At 43.5% G+C, this 21,050-nt stretch overlaps 1 protein-coding gene across 9 annotated transcripts in view; it reads left to right on the forward strand.

Annotated features, from left to right (window-relative positions):
• Positions 1-21,050, forward strand: part of DLGAP1 (DLG associated protein 1) — an 871,327-nt gene that overhangs the window by 839,547 nt on the left and 10,730 nt on the right. For all 9 annotated transcript variants that reach the window (XM_013051420.2, XM_004742767.3, XM_004742768.3 and 6 more), the window contains 2 exons: positions 3,146-3,567; positions 20,531-20,622. In XM_013051420.2, coding sequence (XP_012906874.1) covers positions 3,146-3,567; positions 20,531-20,622 — 514 coding nt within the window. The remainder of the gene's footprint in view (positions 1-3,145; positions 3,568-20,530; positions 20,623-21,050) is intronic.

A 21,050-nucleotide genomic window follows, 5' to 3' on the forward strand; every position in this document is an offset into this window, starting at 1 on the left:
TTAGGATGGTTACTACCAAAAAGTAAAAAAATAAGTGTTGGCAAGAATGTGGAAAAATTCAAACATTTGTGCATTGCAGATGGGAATGTAAAATGGTATGGCCGGTATGGAAAACAGTAGGGTAGACCCTCAACAAATTAAAAATAGAATTACCATATGATACAGTAATTTCTCTTCAGCATTTCCACCCAAAAGAATGGAAGATAGGGGGGTACTGAGTGGCTCAGTCAGTGAAGCATCTGCCTTTGGCTCAAGTCATGATCCCAGGGTCCTGGGATGGAGCACCACATCAGGCTCCCTAATGGGAGCCTGCTTTTCCCTCTGCCAGTCTGCACACCCCTGCTTGTGTTCTCTCTGTCTCAAATAAAAACTTTAAAAAAAGAATGGAATACAGGGTCTCAACAAGATACCTGCACACCCATGTGCAAAGAAGCATTATTCAAAATAGCCAAAACGTGGAAGAAACCCAAGTATCCATCTGCACACAAATGGATAAACAAAATGTGGTATATACATAAAATGGAGTATTATTCAGTGTTAAAAAGGAAGGAAATTCTGACACATGCTACAACATGAAAGAAGCTTAAAGACATTATACTAGGTGAAATAAGCTGATCAAGAAAGGACAAATACGGGGCACCTGGGTGGCTCAGTAGGTCAAGCCATTGCCTTTGGCTCAGGTCATGATCTCGGGTCCTGGGATCGAGTCCTACCATGGGGCTCTCTGCTCAGCAGGCAGCCTGCTTCCCTCTCACTCTCTCTGCCTGCCTCTCTGCCTACTTATGATCTCTGTCAAATAAATAAATAAAATCTTTAAAAAAAAAAAAAGAAAGAAAGAAAGAAGAAAGAAAGAAAGAAAGGACAAATACCATGATGCCACCTCTATGAGAGACCTAGAGAAGTCAAATTCCCTAGAGACAGAAAGTAGAGTGGTGACTGCCACAGGCTGGGAGGAAGGGGACAAACTGTTGAATGTGTACAGACTTTCAACTGAGAAAGATGAGAAAGTTCTGGAGATGGGTGGTGGTGGTAGTAGTTGCACAATACTGTGAATGTACTTTTATGTACATTTTATGTCATGTATATTTTTTCACAAGGAAAAATAAGTAAAATATTAGATCAGGACGTTAGTTACCTTTTTAAAAAAAGTACAGAGTAGAGTAACAGGCACATGATGCCTCCTTCAGTGGACTTACATTCTCTATCATTGTTGCCTCCCTGCTGTAGGAGCCAATGAAGTTTTTTGTGTGAGTTTTAAATTACTTCAGGCCCACACCTTTCCCTTGCCCTTTGTCTGAGGAAGAATTCACCACTCCTCTGTTCTTCCCCACCCCTCCCACCTTCCATATACCCTCACTTTCATTATAGGGGTCAACCAGACATGTATAGAGCCATCTGGTTAAGAAACATGGATTACATGGGGCGCCTGCGTGGCTCAGTGGGTTAAAGCCTCTGCCTTCAGCTCAGGTCAAGATCCCAGGGTTCTGGGATCGAGCCCCACATCGGGCTCTCTGCTCTGCAGAGAGCCTGCTTTCTCCTCTCTCTCTGCCTGCCTCTCTGCCTACTTGTGATCTGTGAAATAAATAAATAAAATCTAAAAAAAAAAAAAGAAACATGGATTACGTGAATATCCTTACAAAATTTTCAAACTGAATCTGTGAATAAGCTGTCTTTTATTACCTTGGTACAAGAACTGTGGGAAGAGAAATTAAAGGTGCAGAGGAGAATGGTACCAGAGAACTCTACAACCGTGAACTGTTTTGCCCCAGAGGCTTTGTACCAAATGATAACAATGACCTATTCGATCAGAATTATTACGGGGGCAAGGTGTTTTAATTTCAAGAGGAACCTGAAAGACAGATTTATAAGGCATTCCACATTTCCTGAACTCTTCAGACAGGATTTTGCCAAGGGATCCATGAAGTTCTGTTTAAACTGTTGTGTCAGAATGGTGTAAGTTCCTCCTTTAGTCTGGGGATGGCAGGGCGCTTTGCCTAGAGAGGGAACTTCAATGGGATCAACTGTGAAGAGAACTGTGCCGCATGCCTACTTGAAAAAGGGCATCAGAGATACCAGAGGTGTTAATTGAACTGATTATTTATAATATACATGTAAATGCACAAAGTTGGACAGATATAGAAATAAATAATAATGGTTGCTGATAAGAATCATCCATGGATGCTAAAATTAATGGTGAAAGTATAATGAAGAGCTAGATATTTGCAAAGTTTGAAAGTCCCTCTCCAGAAGATTCTTATTAATTACAAAGAGGAAAATAGTAACTTTACAGAAGAGTAATCTGGCAAGCACCCCCTTAGACAAATAATCTGCTAATATCACCAATGATATGAACAAACCTTATATCTCTTAATATATTCTTTGGTTAAAAAAAAGAAAAAGAGGGGCGCCTGGGTGGCTCAGTGGGTTAAGCTCTGCCTTAGGCTCAGGTCATGATCTCAGGGTCCTGGGATGGAGCCTGGCATCGGGCTCTCTGCGGGGAGCCTGCTTCCCCTTCTCTCTCTGCCTGCCTCTCTGCCTACTGTGATCTATCTCTCTCTGTGTCAAATAAATAAATAAAATCTTAACCAAAAAAAAAAAAAAAAGAAAAGAAAAGAAAAGTAAAAGAGGAACCTCATGACATTTAGTCTGCTTTCAGAAAGTCTTACTTCGTAAGAGCTGTCCCTGGAAAAAAATGTGATCATGCAGGACTTACATATGGCTTGGGCCAGGTTGGGTTGGTTTTGTTTCTCCAATTTCTAAGCAAATTATGCTGACTAAGATAGAATTGAATTGGTTTCCTTACCACCTCAGCAACCTGACTACCACACTTCACGCCACCCCGGACTTGAGAAGGAGGCTGGATATGGAACGGTTGGATATGGGACATAATATTAGCTTCAATAGTTGTACACATTGTTCTGCTTCTAAAATCTGCCTAAATATGCTTTAATATGGCATTGAATAAAGATGAGAGATCTGTATTCTGCATATTAAAGCTAAGGCAACTGATAAGTTTGTATCAAGGGCCTACCTCCCCAGGCTGAGAGGATGAGGCTGCCTATGGTCACACTCACCAGGAAAAGTAGCAATGCTTTTGCTTCGAGAAACAGCCTTGAACTAACTCTGCTTTCTCTATTCCTCCAAGCTTCCGCAGGTTCACTCGATCCAACAGTGTGACAACAGCAGTACAGGCCGACCTGGACTTCCACGATAATCTGGAAAACTCTCTGGAGTCTATAGAGGACAATTCGTGCCCCGGCCCAATGGCCAGACAGTTCTCCCGGGACGCCAGCACCTCCACGGTCAGCATTCAGGGCTCAGGAAACCACTACCACGCCTGCGCTGCCGACGATGACTTTGATGCGGATTTTGACCCTTCGATTCTGCCTCCCCCGGATCCCTGGATTGACTCGATCACTGAAGATCCCCTGGAGGCTGTCCAAAGGTCAGTGTGCCACCGGGACGGCCACTGGTTTCTGAAGCTTCTCCAGGCCGAGCGGGACCGCATGGAAGGGTGGTGCCAGCAGATGGAGAGAGAAGAGCGGGAAAACAACCTGCCGGAAGACAGTAAGTAATGGCCGCCGTGCACGCCTGCGTACACGGCGCTTCCGGGCTGGGCTGGCGCGGCATCTGTAGACGTCGTGGTTCCTTTCCTGCCAGGTTCGCTGGTCTAGCTGCGGTTCCACACCCCCTGCGGCGACTGGGGGTGCGGACCGCGGGGCTGTTCCGGCTGCGCGACCATCCGCCCCCTGCGCCGCCCAGGGAAGGAGAACCACTGGGCAGAGCGTTAGCTAGCTCTAGCCCGGTGCCTGCTAGCTCTAGATCCTTTCTTCTTTGAAGAGGACCAAGCTCAACGTGAGGATAGCCCCACCGTTCTACAGCGGTTCCTCTTTCCGGAGAGGTTTCTGAAGGGTTGATGATTCCCAGGGAATTAAATGCCCCATGCACCGGTCCAAGTAGTAGAACAAGGCCAATAACGCATAGGCCAGTAGAGACCACGGTTATTAAAATTCACAAACCCGTTTTTAGCATGCAGTTTCTCTCCTGGGTTTCAGGGAGGCAAACCCTCAGCCACTAAATGAATTAACACAAATTTCAACTTGGCGGGGTTAAAATAAGTGATAAAATATGATGAATAAGTAAGATAAATAACTGAGGCCTGGCTCACCGTTATTGAAAATAACTGCTTTTTAACACAACAATAATTCCTATTAACAACTGACAACAATAGGTAGCAGACTGGCTGGCAGACTGTTGGCTGCCTGGCTTAGTTGGTGGAGGTTGGGACTCTTGATCTCAGGGTTGTGAGTTCAAGCCCCAGATTGGATATAGAGCTTCCTTTAAAAATGAATAAATAAAGTCATTGACAACAACATGACCAGGTTACCTCAATTCTGAGGCATGTTTTTCACATTTTCAACAATTCTGAAATTGGGATATAGTTTGTAATCAGTGTGTATTTTAATGCTGTGTATTTGTTTTCTCTGAAAAACCTTTAAAAAAAAAAAAGATTTTATTTATTTATTTATTTGAGAGAGAGATCACAAGTAGGCAGAGAGGCAGGCAGAGAGATAGGGGGAAGCAGTCTCCCTGCTGAGCAGAGAGCCAGATGTGGAGCTTGATCCCAGAACCCCCAGACCATGACCTGAGCCAAAGGCAGAGGTTTAGCCCACTGAGCCCCCTAGGCGCCCCATCTGAAAAACTATTATTAAATGAATGGTGGATCTTCCAACTGATGACATTTTTGAATCAAAGAAATTTAGGTATTTAGGGGTAGGCATTTAAGCCTGTCTTCATTTTTGCATGGGAACCACCTAGAAGAGTATTGTCATGATGCGGCTTTTGGGGCCTATTTTTAACATTTTTAAAAATTTTTTTAATTTTTATTTTATTATTTTTTTAAGATTTTATGTATTTATTTGACAGAGAGAGACATAGCAAGAGAGAGAGAACATAGCGGGGGAGTGGGAGAAGGAGAAAGCAGGCTTTTTGCAGAGCAGGGAGCCCAACTCAGAGTTTGACCCCTGGACATTGGGATCATGACCTTAGCCGAAGGCAGATGCTTAAGGAGGAAGCTACCCAGGCACCCCAAGGGGCCTATTTTTAGATCATTTAACTTTTTCTCATAAAAAATTTAAAACACGCACAAAAGTATAGGGTTTAGTACAGTGAACCTCCATGTACCTGTCACCCATCACAACTGGCCAGTCTCCTTTTCTTATCTTCCGTCTCCTGTCATTTTTGCCACATTATCTTGAAGAAAGTCCAAGGTATGCATCATGGCACTTTACTATGTATCCACTGTTAAGGATTATTTTTTAACATAATCATCATATATCATCATCCCTAATAAAAATATTAATAATTTCTTAATAATTATGGAGCACCTGGGTGACTCAGATGGTTAAGTGTCTGCCTTGGGCCCAGGTCATGATCTCTGGGTCCTGGGATTGAGCTCCCTGCTCAGCGGGGAGTCTGCTTTTCCCTTCCTCTCTCCTGCTCTCCCTGCTTGTGCTCTCTCTCTCTCTCTGTCAAATAAGTAAAATTTAAAAAAAATAAAAATTTAAGGGGCGCCTGGGTGGCTCAGTGGGTTAAAGCCCCTGCCTTCAGCTCACGTCATGATCCCAGAGTCCTGGGATTGAGCCCCACATCAGGCTCTCTGCTCCACAGGAAGCCTGCTTCCTCCTCTCTGCCTGCCTCTCTGCCTGCCTCTCTGCCTACTTGTGATCTCTATCTGTCAAATAAATAAATAAAATCTTTTTTAAAATAAATAAATAAATAAATATTTAAAAAATAATAATTTCCTAATAATTAGACCCTGCACCTATGTTAAATGATGTTAAATAGACTTACTAAATGAACCAAACCAAGTATGTCAAGGGGCAGTGAGTTTTCCATAAAGGAAGTATTTTTATGAAAACTGAGTCTGGGAAAAAAATTAGCAGGTTGTGGAATTTCCTTGCTGTGTCTTGAGCTCAGCTCTCCTGTGCATTCATTCCTCCTGACTGAACCCTATCGACTAGCCAGTGTTATGTGTTGTCTTTATGAACAGGTCAGAAAATCCATAAGTAGGTTTCTGTAACGTTCCTTTTGTCCTTTCATGTTATAAATGCAAACAATTTAGCAGTGGAAAAGTAAATCTCCTTGACACTTGCCCCTAAGAATTGGTGCCACTACAAGGTCACCTAAGTGTTAATCCACAAGCAGAATTAGCTTTTGCCCTGGTGACAGGTGAAGGAGGCACCACCCAGCAGCAACAGATAGGGTAATTTTCAGTAAGAAGTCTTAGCAGTTACATCTTCTTATTTTCCTTTCTTCTTGTGGGTATACCCAAAGCTTATTAGATTTTCCTAGAAAAAATGCATGTCTAAGAAGCAGCAGCCTCTGCTCAACAGAACAAGCTAATTTTCAGATTCCAATAACTTCAACTCAGTAATTTGGGACTCATTCTAGGTTCCTGGTTGGCTTCCAATAGGATCCAGGAAAGCTGCTCATCTGTTTTCTTTTAATCTATTGGGTGTTTTGGTTTTTTTCCCCCCATCTAAGACTATATCTACTTCTCTCAACTCAGCTTTACAATGATGTATGAAGATAGTTATTGTATAAAGATTTAGGAAAATCTTCTGGGATGCTAAAGGAGCTATGAAAACAAGTTAATGTGTTTTGACACAAACACGTGTATTTGAAAGGTGAAAATTTTGTCAGAAAATTGGGTTCTCATCTTGTGCTTGGGATGGGAGAGAAGTATTTTTGTATTTTGAAATTACACTATTAGAAAAGTTGCAAGGTAATGAACATGAAGGAGCAACCCATTCATTCACAGCTATGGAATTTTACTTCACATGTTACTTAAAATATTGATTTATGAAGAGGACTTAACAAATATATCCCACATGAAGGTATTTTGCTATAACAAGATTTGTTCTAAAGAATAATAACTGCTGTCTTTGTACATGAAGTTTCCACTATTAATAAGCTATACACCTGAAGAACATTTTCTTCAGAGTAGTGATACATTTTCTCAGATCTACCACTTTATTTTACAGGGTTGTTGCCTGCAGGGGGAGGTGCAATGGTCATGGCTGAAGAACAGGCAAAGATAACTAGGGGTGGGAGTATTTTTTAGTACTTTGCTTTAAAAGTACTGAACTAAATAAATCAGTCTTAGATGGCAAGTATGCAATGAAACCTGCTTCACTGGGGCTTTGGTCTTACTTTGTAGTTTGAAACATATATATATATTTTTAAGATTTTATTTATTTATTTGACACAGAGAGATCACAAGTAGGCAGAGAGGCAGGCAGAGAGAGAGAGGAGGAAGCAGGCTCCCTGCTGAGCAGAGAGCCCGATGAGGGGCTCGATCCCAGGACCCTGAGATCACGACCCGAGCCGAAAGCAGCGGCTTAACCCCCTGAGCCATCCAGGTGCCCCTGAAACATATTTTAATATCAGAACCCTCTTTTCTAATTAAAAATAATTTACACACAACACCAATAAATATAACAAAAAGAACAGTGAAGGGGCGCCTGGGTGGCTCAGTCGTGAGCGGCTGCCTTCGGCTCAGGTCATGATCCCAGGGTCCTGGGATTGAGCCCTGCATCTGGCTCCTGCCCTGTGGGAAGCCTGCTTCTCCCTTTCCCACTCTGCCTGCTTGTATCTCCCTGCCCCTCTCTCTGTTAAATAAATAAATAAAATCTAGGAAGGAAGGAAGGGAGGAAGGAAGAACCGTGAAGCTGTCTTGTCTGAGTTCTGTCTGCTCAGCCTCTAATGCCCCTAATAACCTCCCCCATCCTCTCCCCTGACCTCAGAAAAGATCCTAGGGTTTCTACGATACAGTTTAAAACCCAGTGGTTTGTAGTGAAAAGTTCAAATTAATTTTTTCAAATAACTATAGATCAAACAGCTAACACAAAGTTTAGATGTAAATGCTCTTTATGTATGCTTTTTTAAATGTACAAAACTGATTCAAATTAGTAACATCTATTCATATACACCCATCCAGCCTAGAAAATATGACTCTTCCTTCAAGTCTCAGCTTGGGCCTCACCTTCCGGAAGTTTGCAGAATGCCTCCCCCCAGGCTGAATTGGGTGTGTCTCCCTGGTGATTCCATAATAGCCTGTACATTTGTCTATCAACTATTTCCAACATAATTTTATAGTAGTCTATGTATCTCTGTCTTCCACTGAAAAATGAGCTCTCTGAGGACAGAAATTATTCTTACCTCACTCATCTTTATATCCACTGCCCCTCTGATGGTTCCTGGTACATAGCAGGGGATCAGTGAATATATATTTGAGTACTGGAAATATTTTGGAAATTCTATTTTACAAAAGTATTTCATCTTGCAAAATGTTTCCTCTTCAGGAGCTACAGAATACTCAATAAGTAACTAGCAGTTGTTGTCAAAAGTAGAAAGGGGGCTTCCCTGGTTTGGTGATGAGCTCTTCTGAAGCAAGGATGTGACAGAGACATGAGCACCTGCCACAGAAATGGTAGAAAGGACTTCTGTGTCGGTCAGCCGAATAATCTAGATGACCCTTCTATGTCCCATTCAGCTCTTGGGACATGATTCCATTCAACAAGCACTTGAAAGCTTTATCCTTCATCCCCAAGAGCTTCAATCTACCAGCATTCCAGAATTCTAAATAGCACAGAGGTAACTTCCCAGCCCAAACTTTCCAGGGCCAAGAGTTGCCAGTTTCAAATGAGGCAAACTCAGATCAGTGAAGGTTTGACCAGAGAGCCGTAGCCACCCTGAACGGGAAGAAGGGAGACTAGAAGCACATGAGAGAATATTTATCTTGTCCTTACAATACCCCCGGCAGTGGGCTGGAGAGTTTGACAGGTGTTTTATTTGCCCTCAAAACAGCTCTCTGGCAGTATCTTGTCCAAGGTCACAGAACACAGAAGTGTCTGATGGAACAGATACAACATGAATAACAGTTGACAAGATAATAATACTCTGTGTGTCACTTGGTGCTGTCCTCTAAAGCTCTCCATACATATCTGTCCCTGGCTCCTTGGCAACCACAATTCTGTTCTGATAACTGGGCCTGGAGCTGTAGAGGGCCTTTGTTTTATTCATTCTCTAATTTAGCCTTTTCTTTTTTTTTTTATTTAAAAAAAAGGGAGGGGCAATCCTGTCTGGTAGGCACTGCCAACGTCTGAGTAACCAGCTTAAAAAAAAAAAATATGTACACCAGAAACACTCCTTGACAGATCCCTTCCAGGATAGATAGTCTTCAAAATCCTTAGGGAAGGAAAAGTAGTTTAGAGTGAGAGAAAGGAAAAAAAAAATTTTAAGATTTTATTTATTTAAGAGAGAGTTTGCAAGAGAGAGCACGAGCAGGGTGGGCAGTGAGAGGCAGAGGGAGAGGGACAATCGACTCTCCGCTGAGCAGGGAGCCCGATGCAGGACTCCATCCCAGGACTCTGGGATTATAACCTGAGCAGAAAGCTGAGACCACCTGTGCCACCCAGGCACCCTGAGAAAGGAAGATTCGGACTATACTTGCTTTATTTATTTTGGGGGGGAGAGACACTAGAACTATCCCAGTTCTTAAATATTCAAAAATGTTGAATGCACTCAATGCCTCTGAAATGTACACTTCAACCTGGTTGAAATGGTAGATCCTGATATCTATTTTACCACAGGCGAAAAATCCTGCCCCCCTCTAAAAAAACCCTCTGCAGCGGCTGAAAGTAGTGGAACGAACGTTCTAACACTCTAGGATCTTGTTCATAGTTATTTATCATGCTTATAAGAATGTAAGGTATTCTGCTCACTGTCTTCCTGATTTTGAAATACACAGTATTGGTGGGGGATTAAAAAAAGAAGCTAGGAACAGAACCTATGCGCTCAGTGGGAGCTTGAGGTCCATATTTAGGGTGTGGGACGGTTGCAGTCATCTTTCTTATCTAGAGCGTTAAAAAGGAAAGGAGCCATCCAATTTTAAATAATTATTAGGTTATCAACTATTGTATGATACCATTGCCCTGACTCTGATAGCTGCTTCCTAGGAATATTGTTTTTGGCACTCTGGGACTGGAAGACACTTTCCGGGTTTACCTGAAGCTGTTAAATGTGCGGAACAAGGGACAGAACGAGAAGGGCATTTGTGGTCGCCTGGTAACATTGCGTGATCTTTGCAAAGTGTAACTATACATTCTCTGGGTGTGTGGAGCTATTATGCGCCCTGATAAAATAAAAGTGAGACAAGGGCTTCAGTTCTTGTTTTAAATGTTCATCCCTAACAGTCGTTAGGAGAGTTTTGGCTTGGTAACCAAATAATGAAAAGTCTGCAGTGAGTGAGGTTTCCTCCAAACCCTGGCGGTTGACAGAATGCTTGTTCCCCCAGCACTTGAAGTAAAATGATACAAGCTTTCCTCAGACAATGAAACCCTTGTATGAAACAGCTGTCTCGGGGAGATGGCTCAGTGCTATTTGACAGTGGCTTGTATGTTACATAGATACGTCTGGTATTATCTGACCGGGAATGAAACGGCCAGATGGAACCAAATGCTCCTAACTAGGAATGCAGTCTAGCAATGCGGGTGAAAAACAGAGGCTCAGGTTTCAGGGGCCCTAGGATGAAATACTGGTCGATTGTGCTGGGAAATGTATCTTTGCCTCCTGAATTGTGGACAACTTATATGCGGAATTTTCAGGCTTTATCTGAAATGAACTGATAAACCTAGAGCGTGTGCAGGAGGCAGATTAATTCCACTTTAATTTTGCCTGGTAATAGCATCCAAGTTAGTGAAACTTGGCCCTGGGTCCCCCAGAAGGCTTGTGAACCTTGGCAGCGAATGTGGGGCTGGTAATGAAACCTGAAATGGGGTTTGCCTGGTTTCAGGTTGAGTTACGGAAGCTGTGCACAGTCATCGTTGTGACTGTCTCTTGGTGAGATCGCCAGGGTTACTCTGCCCAGTGTTACCTGTGGCATGTCCCTGCAGCCTGTGGGTGGCAAGCAAAGGAGCTCTCTCTGATTTCTGCATTTCATCTGCCTCGAGCCTTGTGTATTTCTAAACAGGGTGGGCTGGGTACATCTTGGTTCCTTTCTATTTTATTCGCATCTTACTTTCGAAGTGATCTTCAAAAAGTCCCTCCCTGCCCTAGCCTCCCACCCCCGCAAGCACACGTGCGTGTACACACACACTGCTTAGTCTCTTTTTTAAGGTCTGGCCAACCTGAAATTAGTGACCACAGGGGAAGTTGCAGTAATGAAAAGGAAATCCGTGTATAATGTGCTTGATGTTTAACCTTCTGAAATGCTCAGTTTATTTTGCTCTGCACTGCACTGGGCAAAAAAAGGGGAAGGTTTTGATGCCAGATGTACATCACAGAGCATCCTTTCATGGGTGTGTTTCATTGGGAGTGGTCTCTAGGCTGAGGGGGCTGCAGAGGCACGGAGAGATGGAGAATGTGGCAAAGTGAAGGGCAGGCCAGCAATGGATCTCCTGTTGTCTAGGCCAGTGGTGTTCCTTTATTCCAGACTGCTTCTGCACTGCAGAGAGGGACTGGGGCAAGATCTCCGATGGTTTTCTCCTACAGTAACTATTTCTGTGGAATATAATTGCAATGGACTTCAAACACAGTTTTCAGTTTTCTTCTTCTGGATTACCAAGGGAAGTGTTATCTACTTTCATTTCATTCAGCTTTCAAAGGCTCAAGAACTGTATGTTACTATGTGTCGTGTATGTTATCATTTCATAGCTCGTGTAAACTGAGATATGCATTAAAGCATAACTACCTTTTATGAGTAAGACTCCTGGAGGATGGACTGGATGGACTCAGCTAATCTCAACTAGCTGAGATTTGGAAAACTTGCTCTTTACAAACAAGAAAGTATTTCCCCCCATGTTTTAACTGTGTGGAAGCTTTTAGTGTATAGTTAATTTCTACTTGAGAATTCTATTCTCTATTCTTTGGCCACTGAGTTTTGGCTAAAAAAAAAAAAAAAAAAAAAAAGCACTCTTGTAAAATGCAGAGCAACCACTGTCAGCCAGGAATGAAACAGACCCATGTTTTCTATGGAGACGCTTTGTTGACAGTAGGTCTGGATCACAAATGTGTTTGAGGAGCAGCTGGGCAGTTGGTTGGAGAAATTCTTTTCCATGAAGACACACTTGTAAATAAGAATGTCTCTACATGAATAATCCCAACTTGAAATCACACAGATTTGGTGTGGCAAATCCACATGAATTTAAAGTAAGTGGGTGGATCCTTTTTTTTTTTTTTTAATTCCTTTTCCCTCTTCACCCCTGTAGTCTACAACAGGGGTTGGGCAGGGGGAGGCCAAGGGAGTAAAAAGAAGTCAACCTACATCAGCCCAAATAGTATTATAAACAGAAACCCAAAAGGAATCATAACCCAGCTAAGACTATATTAGCTAATTAATTAGTCAGTACTGCAATTTACAAATTGAGGCTAGACATGGTAAAACCTCAAATAACCAGAATGCTTAAGGCCTGGAATGTTGTGGCTGATTTATTTTTCTGGTTAACATAAACTCTGTAGATGAAGTTTACAAAGTTTAGTTTCAAAGCCATTAGTTTCAAAGCCTACCCCTTCAGCAAGATACCTGGAGTTACATGGCCCATGTGTGCCGTTGAAGGGCTTGAGGTCTGGTAAGAAAGTCAGACATATAAATAGATCACAGCGGATCACACTGGAAAGAATGTGGAAAGGGCAGAGACAGCTTTATGCATAGGGAATTTGAGGAGCAATAGAGAGGGAGAGGGGAAAGGAGATAGGGATTTCTGGAAGAGGTACATCTGAGGAGGGAGATGGGCTAGTGGAGGCACGTAGACAGGAGGCATCTCCCAGCTTGGTGTTTAGCCAGAGCGAAGGCACTGAGAAGAGAGACAGCTTTTAGATTTGGGCAATTGGAAATCCAGAACACTGAGGGAGGTGGCAGATGTAAAGCTGAACAGGTTGGGCCTTGCCTGCAATCCATTGAAGAGAGTTTCCTGCTTACCCCATGGATGATAGGCAGTCAAGGAAGAGTCTTAATCTTGGGAATTATATGAGATAAAAAGACCCTCCAGTTTCCCTAAGAGATTGGCAAGGATTAGCAAGGGAGGGAGAACAGTTATACTGCGGATGGGGTGATGAAGCCTTGTCACCGTAATGGTAATCAACTAGGGAATCCTAAGGGAAATATAATTTGGAGAGACAAGAGGTTTCTGGTGGCTGTTTAGCTATGCAACACTGAAGCTTGAGGGATTGATATATGCTGGAGTTATAAACTTGGGAAACATCAACACATTTCCAAAATAGCTGAAACCGGAGAGCAATGAGTTCATTTGAGCAGAAGAAGGGAAGTGAGCTCCGGACTGAATTTTGTGTTCAGCATTTATGAGGTGAACGAGAGAGCCCTAAGGAACAAGGAATGCGGGGTCAGAGCCAGAGACTGGCGGTGGGGTGGGGGGGTGGGTGAGTTGGTGCCAAATGCAGATCCATCCAGCAGAGGAAAGAGAGGAAGGAGGGCCAGGCGGCAGAGGGTGGGGAGACTAATGGTGGCTGGGGAAGCAGAGGAGCAGAGGCTTTCCATCCTTTTGAGAGCATTCGCAGGAAGGTAGGACTCCACCAGGGCTGCTGTAACCAAGTACCACACACTGCTGGCCTGAACGACAGAAACACGTGTTTTCATTTTGGGAGGCTAGAAGTCTGAAATCAAGGTGCTGGTTTCTTCTGAGGCTTCCCCCCTTGGCTGGTGACAGGTCTTCCCTCTGTGTGTCTGTGCTCTGTTCTGTTCTTATAAGGACACAAGTTATATTGCATTAGGACCCTCACTAATGACCTCTTTTTAACTTAATTACCAAATCAAAGGCCCTGTCTCCAAATACAGTCAGCTTCTCAGGTATTGAGGGTTAGGACTTCAACATTTTTTTTTTTTTAAGATGTTATTCATTTATTTTGACACACAGAGAGAGATGGCAAATGGGGGGAGGGGGAGCAGACCCCCTGCTGAGGAGAGAGTGATGCAGGGCTCCATCCTAGGATCCTGAGAGCATGACCTGAGCTGAAGGCAGAGACTTAACCCACTGAGCCACCCAGGCACCCCAGGACTTCAACATTTGAATTTGGGGAGGACACAGTACAGCCCAGGACAAGGAAGAAGAGGCATTTTATATTAGGCAGAGGGGACCTTGAGAGTGGGGAGGATATCTCTCCCTCCCTCCGAATGGGAGGGTGCTCACAGGCATCCCCAGTAGTGTTAGAGCACAGAGAAGCAGAGACTATCCAGACAGACTTAGAGAACCCTAAAAGGGAATCAGGCCAACGACACAGGTAGATGGAAGGAGTGAACATAGATCCTGAAAGTCTTGTGAGAAGGGAAGACATGGTGAGGAGCCATCAATGGCAACCCCCAGGGTGGAGGAGAAAGGAAGAGAGAGCTATGCTCTCTCTTTCAGGATCCTCCTCCCCCTCTCCTCCACCCAGCAACCAGTTGGCCATTGTTCTCGCTCTTGCAGGTGGGGAACTATGACAAACCATTCGAGAAAGTCTGGGCCCCTGAATAATTGTGACGGATGCTTTAAACACACAGACCAAAGAAATTATTGACACTCACCTAAATCTACCTGAGTGAAAGCCACAAAAAAAAAAAAAAAGAGGACATTCAATCAGTCCACACTACTGAAGAGAGAGGCTGGATTATGAAGATTAGCAGAAGAAATAACTCCCTACTTCAGCCAAAGCCACCTTTTAATTTCCCAGGTAAATGCCCAAGAACTAACAAATGTCAATAGAATAGAGAGGTTACAATTTCTGCTACATTCTAACAACTTTTGTATATTATTTCATTAAATAATGTACAATCCTACGAAGATAGTATTATGATTATTTGACAGATAAAGGAAACAGAGTCTCAGAGTGCCATAAGCTCTCCCAAGATCAGCCTCTGGTAAGTGGCCTCCCTGACTTGCGTAATACTCAGACAGGAAGAGTTAGACTGGAAAAGGAGTATGCTAGGTGAATTCTGGTGTAGGTGACCGGGTTTGGGGAGCATCCTGCCCACTGTGTCCACTGGACATGAGGTGGGAAGCCTCCCCACTCACAGCCAGCCGCACACCTTGTACTGGTTTTAGTATTCAGGTTTCAGGGACATGCCATTGAGGGCATAGGAAATGTGTCTATCCTTCTCTGCTTCTGATGCCTAATGTGGGGGCCTGATGACTGTGAGGTTGGCCCTAAGAGACAAGAATCAGAAACAGGAAAACCACTGCTTCTGTCTTTTCAGTTTAGGGACTTAATTCTTCTTGGAATATTAAAAGATGCATATGGTAATGATGTGTAAGGACTCCTTTTTTCCAAATGAAAGTTCTCTCATGTTTATGACTGAGCCAACCTGCTAGGACAGGAACAGAAACAAATAGCAAAATCATTTTTCCCTAAACATATATCCAGCTGTCCAGATAGTGGTGATGCTTGTGACCTTGAAGCAGCTTAAAGCCATATGGGGTCTCGCGTGTGAGTCCTGATAGACCCAGCTGGATTCTTCTCCAACATCCTGTTGGAGTTGTATCTAATTTTACAGCCAGTTCTCATCTGAATCCACTGGGGGAACACTTCTTGGCCGGGAAGTACTCGATCCTGAAAGTCTTGTGAGAAGGGAAGACATGGTGAGGAGCCATCAATGGCAACCCCCAGGGTGGAGGAGAAAGGCAGAGAGAGCTATGCTCACAGATATGAGACGCTGATGTGGACACAGCAGAAAGTCAGTTCTACCCCCAAAGGAAACAGTCTTTGTTTTTTGCTGCTTCTTTTTTGCTTTGTTTTTTGCTTTTGAGCTTTGCCGTGGACCTACTTCCAGGATTAAAAGAAATTGCCATTCCCTTCACCCCTGTGCCATTTATACCACCCCCTTGTTCCCCAAATAAAAGTCATCACCCACAAGGGGGTTCAGTGGGAGGGAAGAGGTGTGCTCTTCTCTCAATGTCTGGGGTTTTATCTGCATGTGGCCAGATTTAAAATCAGAGTTTTCCTGAGACACCCATCTCACACTCCAAAATAGTCTTTCTCTACTTCTATTTGGATGTATAATCTTTAAAATCAAAACCCAGACTTAAACCTTACACCCACAAGCATCTCTTTCAAGGGATCCTTGGTTCCTACGTTCTTTTTACTTTGGAAATTTCTGTGTGCAATGATCACTTCGTGTACATGGGCTTTGTTCTTCCTTCTGGATGTGGGACAGAGAGGGTGTGTGCTGAACGTCCCCATTCTTCCATCAGCTTGCTACAGCTGCCCCCCTTCTGTCTAGTGACACTGTCTAGAGAGTGTTGATCAAGGAAAGAAATCACCCTCAGATGGCTTCATTAAGTAGATTCAGATCCAGTTTTCAATATGTGTTGAGAGAAAAGAGCACAACTGGATGGGGAGGGAGAAGACAGGGCCCTAGCCACCCTCAGGCCCCAGGAAAGGTACTTCTTACTTTAAGTCCAGATTTTCTCACAAGGAATAATGATATCTTCCCTGCCTCACAGGGTCCTGACGGGATCTGATTTAATGTGCATGCAAAATACAAGGCTATAATATGAATAGACAGATTTTCTCAAAAACCAGTGCTGACCTTCCAGAAGATCTTCTTGGCTTTATGTGGTAAACTAACCCAGGCCTGTGCTCTCTTTTCTGATCCCCCATAGCCATCAACTAAATGCAGGATGAGAAGTTTCTAGAAGTGTAAGTGGGGGAGTTAGTATGGAGGTGCCTACCTGTGAAATGGAAGGAATTTAGTTCGCCAGAGTTTTGGGTTGTCATTTTGTACTTCCACTGAGGAACAGTCTAACAGCAGGGGAGGAAAGGATAGGGTGAAAGGAATCTTAAAAATGAACCATCAGGGGTTTTATAAGACACCTAGGGAGACCAGCCTTATCGACATAAAAAGAGTGGCACAGCAGAACAAGGCCTATAATATGACTAAATATTACATGAATAAATGGTATAATCTTGGTTAAATGGCATGCCTGAGGAAATACAGCAGAGAAGCATGATTCCAGAAGACGAAATGAATGAGGGGAGATGGATGGTACCAACTGCAGACTGTGTTTGAGCTTAACAATCTGGAAAAGGTACATGGACCTGAGCGTGAAGGAAACCAGCTAAATGTAATCCCAGGAGCACATCGTCTTCATTATCTTTTTTCTTTCTCATAACAAATATGAAATGTTTTATACATAACAAATATGAAATTTACCTTCAGGAAAGGGGGTGATCTCATACACCAAGTGTATGTCTAATGAGAAAAGAGAACTTCATTAGAGCTTTTTTCTCTTTCTTTCTTTTTTTTTTAAAGATTTTATTTATTTATTTGAGAGAAAGAGCACAATTGGGGTGGAGAGAGAGAGAGTAAGAAGCAGACTCCTAGTTGAGCAGGGAGGCCAACAGGAAGCTCAGTCCCAGGATCCTGAGATCATAAGGCTGAAGGCAGATGCTTAACCAACTGAGCCACCCAAGCATCCCCATTTGAGCTTTCTTCTTAAAAATTAAAGTGAGTGGGGCACCTGGTTAGCTCAGTGGGTTAAGCCTCTGCTCAGCAGAAGCCTGCTTCCCCCTCTCTGTCTGCTTGCCTCTCCACCTGTGATCTCTCTCTCTGTCAAATAAATAAATAAAATCTTTAAAAAAAGATTAAAGTGAGTTTTTAGGAGGTGATTCTTGGTTTCACAACTGTGAGACCTTGACTCAAACCCTAAATTGGGCTCCACACTCAGTGGGAGTGTGCTTGAGATTCTCTCCCTCCCTCTCCCTCTGCCCCTACACACATACACACACTCTCTCTCTCTCTCAAATAAATAAATAAATCTTTTTTAAAAAACAAAGTGAGTTTTTAGTTCTCTAGTAACAAAAGTGTGGAGGACAAAGAGATAGGAATTACCGTCTGTTTGCCCCAAGCCCTCCTGTTGCGTGGTTTCACTAAAGGCCCACATCAGCATCTCCTTTCTCTCAGATTCTGGAAACACACACAAGCCAGTAGGGAATTTCCACTCAAGGAACATGATGGCAAAAACCTGGAAAACAGAAGGGACATGAGTCCACCCAGTTATTTTTGCTCCAAATCTATAGCTCTCACCAGACCATCCTGAATGAAGACAGATATCCCTTGTTCTACTTTCAAGAAGACATCTATCCAAGTTAACCCTTACCTACACAGTTGAGTATTACCTGAAAGATTGTTTGGAGCACTGCTTTCTTCTCATTTGAGAAACACTGTCTTACTCAGCTACTGTTGCTATGGTAGTCATACAGCTTGAGTATTTAGGTGTAATTGAAAATCTTTCGCTCACAGTTTTGAGGAATATCAGAATAGCTTGAGTTTCTGTGGGAGTTCCAGGAGTCATGCAAATTTCCCAGTCAGCAAATTGGAGACCCCTCAGTACTAGCTCTAAGCTCCCAGGATTCAATCTGAGATTTGCTGGTGTCACCATCCAATCCATCAGCAACATAATTCAGAATTTGCCTAAAGCCACATGGTCACTTAGGAAATGTCAGCTCAGAACTTCTCAGATTTGGGACAGGTCATCTGAAGCATATACCTGTCCCAGGCAACCAACCATGTTGGGTTACCTTTGAATAATCCAGACTTTGTTTTTTTTCTCCTCTCTTCCGGGCAGAGCAAGTGTGGGACACCCAGAGAGACAGAATAGTGTCCTGGCCTTAGGTCATAACATTTATTGGTCATTTGCTATGTATCAGACACTGTCCTAAGCATTTCCTACTATTACTGCTTTAAACTTTCCTGACAGTCCTATTACTAGGTACTGTAAGCCCCACTTCACAGATGAGAGAGCAGAGATTAAGTGACCGGTCCACGGCAGGGGCTGGGAAGTGTGGGAGCCAGAGCTCTCCACGGCTCAGGGCCTGAACCCTTAGCTGCGAGGATGCCCTGTGTCTCCACATGCTCCACATGCTCTTTCCTTTCTAATTCAGGGGTGTGCAAAAGGAAGAAGGGCCTCACACCACAGATGCATTGGTTAAGATGGTTAAAAGATAACCCCCCCCAAAAGAGGTTAAAAGCCGCCTGGAAAGATTAAATACTTAACTTGAGGAATTGCTGCCCTAATGCTGTCAGGGGAACCCCCAGCTATCACCAAGGATGTAATTTCTTCAGAGGGGTTGGGGGGAGCAGCTGTGACGGGTGACAGAGAGCACATGAATGCCCTGACTTCCATGTAAAGGGGGGGCGATGTCAAAATATCAGAGTCATTCCAATGTGTCATGTGCTTCATAAACCCTTATCTAGGCTGGCAGTATTTTGGATTTGGGGTTTTTTTGATTTTTGTTTTTGTTTTTGTTTTTGAGCCTAGCAGTTTTAAACAGAGGAGAAAATACTAGAAAATCCTGCAACAACATGAAGTTTCCTTTTCTTTTGTTTCCTTCTCAGACTTTATGGGGACTGAGGTCGAGAAAGGGAGACCTCATTCCGCCCTGGGTGTCAGGCTCTGTCAATTCACATCTGAACAACCGTGGAGCAAACACCGCTTCTATCTTAGGTCACATCCCCGCACAGATTTCCAGGCGGGGCAAGGGCCCTGCGGAGGAGTCTCCCTGTCTGGTTTTCTGTGTGGCCCAGGAAGGGGCGAGCAGGGTGCCTTCTCCCCTTCCTTCCCGACAGGGAGGGCGTGTTGAGAACTGCCCGGTGGCGCTGGAGCCCCGGTCCCCACCGGGTGGAGGGAGGGCTTTGGAACAATGCAGACTCGGGACAGCTCCACGCAGAGCCCTTCCGCCTGTCTCAGAGTCTCAGCACGCCCGTCCGTTGAAAGGTTCTCGCCGTACTTAGTCTGCACGGAAGACAAGAAGTAGCTTGCAAAGGAGATTTTCAGCACAGTGCATAGGGAATTAAACCTATATTAACAATAAAATTGGTCTGTGGAGTGGAAAAGCTGGAACGGTGCTGGCGTTCCCTAGGCAACAGGCTGAAAATGTTCATTCCTTAGAAAATCCTTCAACTGGCCAAGGCACTTTCCTGACAGTCCCGGTGGCTGGGCTCCGGAAAAATACTGAAAGCTATGGATAGGATATGGTGAGTGTGCCAAGAGATCCACCCCCTCCCCAGGTCAGGAATGCTTTTCTTGGGTTTGGGTTTGCATTGGAAAAGTGAGCTAGCAGACCATGATGGCTGACACAAATAAATCCATAACTATATTGATAAACTCTTGAAATTCATCCTTGCGGTAAAAGGGGGAGGAAGGGAAACTATTTGCCTCTTCTCTTGTAACCTCCAGCACTGTGATGGAAAACTCCATTATTCCTAAGAATACGCGGGATGAGCTTGTGGGTTTTTTTTTTTTTTTTCCAAGTCAATGTTATACTTTACTCTAGAAGTCTGTTGTTCCATAGACTAGCAGAGTAACAGCGGCAACTGCGCAGTGTGTGTGTGTGTGTGTGTGTGTGTGTGTATTCATGTGCTGTATGGGTGCTGTTTTCCCTAATTATTGCAGCACAATTTCCTCTTTGCTTTACCAGACTAAATCTCAACCATGAGACATAATGTGTAAACTTCTTGTATGTTTGCTTTTTTCAGTTCTAGGGAAAATCCGAACCGCAGTGGGCAGTGCCCAACTTCTCATGGCCCAGAAATTCTACCAGTTCAGAGAACTGTGTGAAGAAAACCTGGTAGGTAACATTCCCCATCACTACCACTTCCTAGTCAGGAGGAGAATGTGTTGCCAAGACTGGTACAACTAAAGTAAAACTGATTTTGAACCAAGTGAAGCCCCATTGGACTCTCTTACCTGCAATAGAATTTTCTGATGAATCTTATTTCCTACTCTTCTTAAAATTAGAACTGTTTATTTTATACTTAAATAATCTTAGGAGAAAAATCCAATCAAGTCGAAACTCCATTTCCTGTTTTGTTTTGGTTTTCGTAACAGAAATTTTTCCATTTTCCTGGCTTTCGCATGACAGCCCTGATTTCATTATTCTTACCAAAATACAGAACACCTGATATTTCAAAAATAAGAACCATTCTGGATAATGATTTTCCTTCTGAAATAGCCGTCTGTAACTATTTCATCATCAGGGGTTTCATTCAAGGCCAA

The sequence above is a fragment of the Mustela putorius genome, unplaced genomic scaffold, assembly GCF_011764305.1.
Source record: "Mustela putorius furo isolate JIRA1106 unplaced genomic scaffold, ASM1176430v1.1 tig00003858_pilon_pilon_pilon, whole genome shotgun sequence".
Lineage (NCBI taxonomy): Eukaryota > Metazoa > Chordata > Mammalia > Carnivora > Mustelidae > Mustela > Mustela putorius.